This window comes from Schistocerca nitens, chromosome 3 (assembly GCF_023898315.1).
Source record: "Schistocerca nitens isolate TAMUIC-IGC-003100 chromosome 3, iqSchNite1.1, whole genome shotgun sequence".
NCBI classification, from domain to species: domain Eukaryota; kingdom Metazoa; phylum Arthropoda; class Insecta; order Orthoptera; family Acrididae; genus Schistocerca; species Schistocerca nitens.
The window spans coordinates 988129950-988138290 of record NC_064616.1 but is presented as its reverse complement, the minus strand read 5'-3'; the positions used below and the strand labels follow the sequence as shown (position 1 = coordinate 988138290).

The 8341-nt window shown below is 50.3% G+C and overlaps 1 protein-coding gene across 1 annotated transcript in view; it reads left to right on the top strand.

Annotated features, from left to right (window-relative positions):
• Positions 1 to 3164: 3164 nt before the first annotated feature.
• LOC126249516 (uncharacterized) overlaps positions 3165 to 8341 on the top strand; it is an 84679-nt gene continuing 79502 nt past the window's right edge. Inside the window, exon 1 of the mRNA XM_049951168.1 lies at positions 3165 to 3743. Coding sequence (XP_049807125.1) covers positions 3165 to 3743 — 579 coding nt within the window. The remainder of the gene's footprint in view (positions 3744 to 8341) is intronic.

Here is an 8341-nt window from a genome sequence, read left to right as displayed (position 1 = left end):
AATTTTATTTTTCGACGCCAAGGAGATTATTCACCACCAGAGGTGACACTGATTGATTTACAGCCGAAGTTCCGTCGCGTCTTCTGTGGTAAATTAGCTGCACGTCATCAAAATGGGTTTTCTGTAGTACAATGGACGCTTCGTAAACAAAAAATTGTTGAAACAGTTAGAATGTGTCTCTTTTGGCGAAAAACGAAACAGATTTATTCGAACATAAGACGTCTTCCATATAAAGGCTGCACGTTGTTTATTCAGCAACAGTGACTATTTACGATCTTGGATCTATTCAGTTATCATGACGCACTGTATCTATATATAATAACAGCATACCCTATTTGCAGAAATATTTTGTACCTTCTAGGCACAGATCCGAAGTACTGACAAGATAAGTTATCTGTCATTTTTGGAGTAATATTTTCTCCTCGCATGTTCGTAAACAGCAAGAAATGGTATGTTACATTTCAGTCATGTGTGTGCTGCACTTGATATTAACTCTGGCTATGATTTCCGCCCGCTAGTTTTGGTGCTGTGACGTGCACACAGCCTCACAAAATCAGAGTGAAGCGGTGGAGGAAACGACATGAAACGTCATGGACTTAGAAGGCAAATAGTACTACTTCGACTATTACAAAATCGAATCATATTTACAAAGAACTTGGCAGTATTAGCTCACTTGTAAGTATGACATCGCACGCCCTTTGGCCTGTGCGTTCACTGATTCGGTTGGGAAGGGAGCCATTGAGCCATTGTATCCTCTCCTGAGGTAAGCTGGTCCACAACTGTTGCAACAGGTGCGTGATATGCTGGACACTGCCACTGGAACAGAATAGACGTTCGAGCCACTCCCACATACACTGTATCGGGCAAATATATGGTGAGGTTGGTGGTCACTGTAATACCTCAACATCACGGAGACAGCCCATAGAGACGCGTGTCAAGTGTGGACAAAAGTTGTCCTGTAGAAAAATAGCACCACGATACTGTCGCATGAGGAGTAACACGTGAAGATGTAAGATTTCAATGTGCCGTTGCACAGTTACAACTCGTTCGATCACTACCAGCTGTGACGTGAAGTCATACATAGTGACTCCCGACACCTCGACACCAGTAATAACAGCGCTGTGCTTCTCGAAAACGTTAGAAGAATGGGACCTCTCCCCCGATCGCCGAGATACTCGCCGAAATTCTGCACCCGGTGTAGTGCGAAACCACGATTCATCACTGAACACAGTGTAGTGACAAGACCACGCTTCTCGATCACGACACAGCTGCTTGCGTTGTGGTACTACCGGCAGCCTGTGCACGGGACGGTAATGCCCTAGTCCGGCTGCTGTTGGTCTCCGATCAATGGAGCGAGATGGCACAGAATATGGCAGGAAGTCCATTATATATTCTCGAATGGCAGACGCAGATGTGAAGGGGTTACGATGTGCTTGGTGCATAATACACGGATCCTCCCTTGTGGTAGTTAGACGTGAGCCTTTATGACGAGTGTATACCTGTCATCTTGTCCCCATCAAGTCCAACATCGGGCCACTGTCGTATCGGAATGCCTCATAAATTTGCATACTACAGGATTCGACCAGCAGGCCAAATTGAGATCCACGATGAGACCCTTTTATAATTCTGTCTGGTGGTGATAACGCTTACACGAGTAAGAGGCGTCTCATTATCCTTCTCAGTGGACAACCAATATCTGACACGGTTCACGCCCTTAAGCACCCATCCAGCCCTGATAAAAGCACTAAACCCGCCCAACACTAATGTAGTCTGGTGGCAGTTCTAATTGACACAGGACTGCAAATCTAATCATACACATACATACGCGCCGAGTGTATGTGGTCTACGTGTGCAAGGTTACATTAACATCTGACAACATCTTCTGGATGCTTCACTATTTTCGTTAGGCACTGCGTGTGTGTCAGGGATGATGAGGGCCACATAGTGTAGGAGAGGGAGCAATCTTTGTGTATTGATGCGTCTTGAACTGAGGTCTGTCCGTGAACATCTGACAGTAAATGTCGCCTCGTGCCAATTTGGGAGAGATCATATTTTTGTAGTTGGTACTTACGCCTTCGGGCCGGTAGAGCACTCGTCCTGGATTCCGAAGGAAGAAAGGACAGTTAAGGTTTAATGTCCCGTCGACGTTAGAGACGGTGTACAAACTCTGATCACGAAAGAATGGGGAAGGAAATTGGCCCACATGTTGCAAAGGTCGTTTCGGGTACGCTTCAGAAGCTTCGCTGAGAAGCCTTTACGCATTACACATGCAGTGCCGGCCGCTTCCCATGCGATTTCGATGCTTTTGGAGCCCTGGTGGAAGACATTGGTGGCCGTCGATTTGCTTCGGACGAAGATGTGGACACCACCATAGTTCCGTAGGCAACCGAAAAGCATTTTTCCACGAAGGCATTGACCATCTTGTCTCACAGGGGTATAAGTGTATTAACAGTTATGGCGATTACTTTTCATATAATGAACTGTTAACTTACTTTTTTTCTATCTGCTTTGTTCTCATTTGACTACCCACTTATACAATAAATGTATCTCTAGAGTATTTCCTACTCTGACGTAAAACCACTTAATATGCTTCCCGTCTTTTCTGATTGTGTATTAACACCCTGATTCAACTCCTCGCCTTACTCTTGTACACAACACCGTCTAACACATACATCTACATTTACGTGATTACTTTATTATTCACAATTAAATGGCTGGCAGAGGGTTCATTGAACCACCTTCACAAAGCGAAAAAAGTGGTCCAACTAAAACATTTCTATTTGTTTACGTAGGCCTACTACACGAATATGTAATAAAAAATGGGGGTTCCTATTTAAAAAAAAAGAACCGTTTGACCTATGGCAGCGCCACTATCGGACCAACCATAGCGTCATCTGGTTTCCCCCTTCAAGCTAGACGAGTGATTCTTTGTAGTTTTTTCGTTTGATACTTATTTCGTGAGATATTTGGCCCGGTCGCTATCAATGGGCCTCCCTGTATATGATGGCCAACCGAGGACCCGCTCGGGCTGCGGCCACGAGGGCCATGTTAGAACTGAGTGTTTGCAGCACCGCCTCGTTCAGGTGCCCCGCAATGAACTTCCCCAACGATCCACGATGACCTCTCTCCCGCTAACGTATGTGGAAGCGGCACGACACGATGTGATGGATGATCAAAACCTGCTACCTCCTCAAGCCGCTGCGAGCTCCGTTGGAGAGTCAGCGCCGACGACGACGCCGCAGCCCAACGGTGCAGAGGTTCCTACAGCCTCTGCCCACCGCAGCGTCGTGGGCACCCAGCCGCCGTCACTGTCGGGATCGGACACAGGGATTCCTGGTGACCGAGACCGTGTCGAGCCCCGCCCTCCAGTGGATGTCGAATCTCGGACCCGTAAGCAAAAATCACCCAAGCGGCACAAGAAGAGGCGATTGCCAGTTGTAGAACGGGACAGGGATGTGACACCGGCGGAAAGCATCGACTTCGTTGACTCGTCTACAGTTGCAACGGCCTCCAGTGGCATCATTCACCAGAAGGCGCCTGAAGATAAGGAACACTCTCCTACATCTGATGGCCCTGAAAACGAGGCGCACTGCGTCGATTCCCAAAATGTGGGCTCCTGTGAAAGCGACCAGCCATCACTGACATCACAATCCTCTCCTGGTGATTGGGCAGACGATATGAAGGTCGATGATGCACAGCAAACATCGATACCTCCACCAGAGTCCATGACTGACATTGAGCCCGTAGGGCTGTGCCAGTCAGGGGATCATACGGCACAGCATGCGCCTGGGTGGCTGTGTGGTGTGCGAGATCACTGTGGGCTTGCACCAGCACAGTGCCTTCGTCACTTGATATGTCTCAGTCATACCGTGTGGGAACAGAGGGAACAGACAATGTCAATGGTGTCCACCCCACTGTCAAGACCCTATGTTACACGACATGATCAGAGCTGCAAACTTGGACATTGCCCTTCTCCAGCAGGTCCGTCCCGAGTTGCGTTTAGACCTATATGGCCACACCACCTACAGCCTACCCTCTGGCGATGGCGCAGGAGGAACAGCCATTCTTCTCCGAGATGGGACAGACACGACGGACGTGACGTACTTGCCGAACGAGCGAGGCATCGCTCTCACACTTGGCGCAGTCCACCTCCTTAAAGTCTACGCTCCCTCCGGTAATTCGCACCGCGGTGACAGGCATGTCTTCTGTTCGGAGGAGGTAGCCCCACTTTTGCAAGGAAGTATGGACCATTACATAGTGGGCGGAGATTTTAACAGTGTTCTGCGGCCCGAGAACGAGATACCGCATTACGTTCCATGCCCGGCTCTACAAGCATTGATACGTGACCTCACGCTCCACGACACGTGGCTCTTACATAATGGGGACCAGCGTGGATATACGCATACCAGCCACTCTGCCAGTCGTCTCGACCGTATATACGTCTCGCGTGCCCTCCGCACAGCAACCCGTGATGCTGAACTCTGGCTGACGGTCTTCACGGATCATCTCGCGTATATCTGCCCTATCACCTTACCCCGACAACTCACAAGACGCAGCAGAGGCCCGTGGACCCTGAATGCCTCCCTCCTTTGCGAGGAAGCGTGTCGGCAAGCAATTACTGACAGATGGCGCCGTTGTCTCAGGCGCCTGCCCACGTATGCTTCCACGTTGCTGTGGTGGCTGGGATGTGTCAAACCTGCACTCCGAAAGACCCTGATGGCCTAAGGGCGTGAAAGATCGAACTGGCGAAGGCCAACATCGGAATTTTACTATACAGCGTTACGTGAGGTGACGACGCAACCGCCGTATCCCGAACGTCAGATGTCCGCGTCAAAGCTCGTCTACTTCGCATCAGGGCAGAGCAGCTAGAAGGTGTCCGCATCCTTGGGCGAGTGCAAGACTGTATCCCCAACGAAACGGCATCAGTGTATCACATTGTGCGCGAGAGGCACCACCGCAAACGTCAGCTCATTACGGCGGTAAACACGGGGGAGGGCGGCCGCGCAGTGACGCAGACCGGCATGGCGCACACGTTCGCCCGACACTATGGGACCTTGTACATGGAAGATCCGCGAAACGTACGTGATTATGACGAGCTGTTGCACGACTTTCCCGCCCCTAGGGACGTGCCCATTACATACGACGAGCTGACATCGGCCTCGGCACGTGGAACACCGAACAAGTCGCCTCGACCAGACGGTTTACCCATGGAATTCTACCGCACTTTTTACGACCTTATGGGTGACAAGTGGCTCCAAATATTTCAAGAACTGATCCGCCCTGATTTCACTGTCCCCACAGAATTCACACACGGCCTCTTGACCCCAGTACCGAAACTGAATGGTTGTTGCAGGTGGCAGGACTTTCGCCCACTCACACTCCTCAACAACGACTACAAGATCTTCGCCCGCATCCTCCGCGCGCGTCTCCACACAGCTATCGGGAAAGCCATCCACACCGATCAGACATGTTTAGGTGGTGTCAGCAACATTCATACGGCGTTAGGAGCATACCGCGACGTAATTGCTTTGACGGCGGCCTGCAAAATACGAGGCGCCCTTGTCGCCGCAGATTTTGACCACGCATTCGACCGAGTCGTCCACGGCTTGTTACGCGCAGTTTTGCAACACATGGGCCTCTCTCCACAGTCTGCACAGGTGGTCCTTTGACTGGTCCACGGAGCACGCTCCCGCATGATGGTCAACGGTTACCACTCTGGTCGCATTGTTGTTGGACGGTCAGTGCGACAAGGGTGCCCCCTGTCGGTTATATTATTTGCGGCAGCGCTTGAACCAGCTTTACATGGTCTACGGCAGCGATTTACAGGCATTTCCATGCGGGACGTGACCTTTCGTTGTGGTGCATTCACCGATGACGTAGTGTTCCTGGCCAGATCAGAGGGTGAAATGCATATGGCGCTGCAGTGGCTACGCCAGTACGGGGCGATCGCTGGGAGCGACATCAACGTGAAGAAGAGAAAATACGTGGATGTCGGAGGGGGGCTTTCCCACGCAACGGCGGTGCCCTTTGACAAGGTGCCCGTACTCAAGTGTTTAGGAGTGCAATTCTATAACAATGTTCGGCGCACGGCGGCGGCTACGTGCCGCCGGCTCCTACACCAGACACGTGCTCCGCTGCAGGACAACAAATTGCGTCGCTTGGATATGCTCCTCAGAACACGTTATGTCAACACCTATCTTGTCTCCAAACTGAACTATTTTGCGCATTTCCTTCCCTGGACGGCTAAGATAGCCGACAGACTTCAAGCAGCATATGGTCATTTCGTAAGCGCCGGCCTTGTTTTTGGTTCAAATGGCTCTGAGCACTATGGGACTTAACATCTATGGCCATCAGTCCCCTAGAACTTAGAACTACTTAAACGTAACTAACCTAAGGACATCACGCACATCCATGCCCGAGGCAGGATTCGAACCTGCGACCGTAGCAGTCGCGCGGTTCCGGACTGAGTGCCTTGTTTTTAAAGTCCGATACGCCACCCTGACACTGCCACAGTCGGCGGGCGGTATCGGTTTAATTCATGTCTGTAACCGTGCGCGATCGCTTTATCTCAACACTATGCGTCGCACGTGGACCTCTTCCCACGCCACTCCGACGGGCACCCTGATAGCGGAAGTGGCACCACACCCTCTGCATCCCCCGGTTTCTGTAGGACACATTTCACCGGCACTAGCCCACATCAGAGAGCTCTTGATTGACTTCAGCTGCTTACGGCCAGAACTTCTATCAACAGCAGCAACCTATAAATACAGTCACCCACAGACATCCTAAAGTTGCCTAGAACACGGTGTGGCGAACGGTACACACGCCTTTTCTACCTACGACGGTGCGTTCATTGTGGTTCGCGGTTGTGAATGGGAAGTTCGCTACGCGTCAGAGGCTACATTCCATTCATCTGACGGACGACCCCTTGTGTCCGACATGCTCAGTCGTTGCCTCGGATGCACACCACCTGACTAGTGCCACGACGAGCGAGTGCTGGCTACTGACGCAGGGCATGCTGGCGTTACTCTTGCGGCGATTGCCGGAGTCTATCTACCCTGATGATATATTGCGCCCCGACGGCGTATACTTTCCGTCGACCAGGACGAACGCCGTTAACTGGTTAAAAGGCGTGGCCCTTTACTACGTATTTTGCGATGCTCACACACTCGACTTTTGGTCCCTACCGATGACGACCCATGCAGCTTCCAGCCGCCAGCCAAAGTACAGAACTCTTTTCGCGAATTATTTAGGTTCATTATTTGCGGATCCTCCTGCTCACTGGGGCGTTCCAGGTATGATACGCTGAAAATGAAGAAGAATCCTCGAGCATATTGATCCTCTACGGACGGAATAGGGGGGAACCCCTCCCAACAGACTCGGGCGCTCGGCTACGGCAGTTGTAGGATCTTTTTGTAATGAAACAAAAATAAATCCATAAATACAATACAAAATAAAAAATAAAAAAAGATGGTAGAGCACTTGCCCGCGAAAGGCAAAGATACCGAGTTCGAGTCTCGGTCCGGCACGTAGATTTAATCTGCCAGGAAGTTTCATAATTTATAACTGGCATTATTTAATGTTGTTATCAAAAATCTCGTAAAGTACTTCACCGATTCACTTCAAATTTTTACACGATACTCCAATGAGCATTTGAACGGATGGGCTAATATTTCTAATATATTACAAAAGTCATGGGATGCCTCTTAATAAAGTGCCGGACCTCCTTTTGCCCAGCGTACTGTAGCAGTAGTTGTGGCATATTTGTTTGGTAGGATGAAGTCCATGACTGGCTGAAATGGCCACCAAGTAGCCCAACATAATCATTTCCAGTCAACGATCGGTTCAGTTGGACCAGAGGTCCCATTCCATTTCATGTATACACAACCCACACCATTATGGAGCCGCCACCAGCTTGCGCAGTGCCTTGTTAACAACCTATGTCCACGGCATCGTGCGGTCAGTGCGACACTCGAATCCTACTATTAGCTGTTAAAAACTGAGCAGCTCAACAGGCTACGGTTCTCCAATCTATTGTAGGGTCCAGCCGACGCGGTCACGAGCCCAGGGGAGGTCGCTGCAAGCGATGTCGTGCTGTTAGCAAAAGCATTCGCGTGGGTCGTTTGCTGCCATTACCCATTATCGCCGAATTTCGCCAAACTGTCCTAACGGATACGTTCGTTGTACGTCCAACATTGATTTCTGCGGTGTCGCTTTTGTGTTAGCACTGATAGTTCCACACAAACGCCGCTCCTCTCACTGGTTAAGTAAAGGTTGGCGGTCACAGCGTTGTCCGTAGTGAGAAGTAATGCTTGAAATTTGGTATTCTTGTCACACTCTT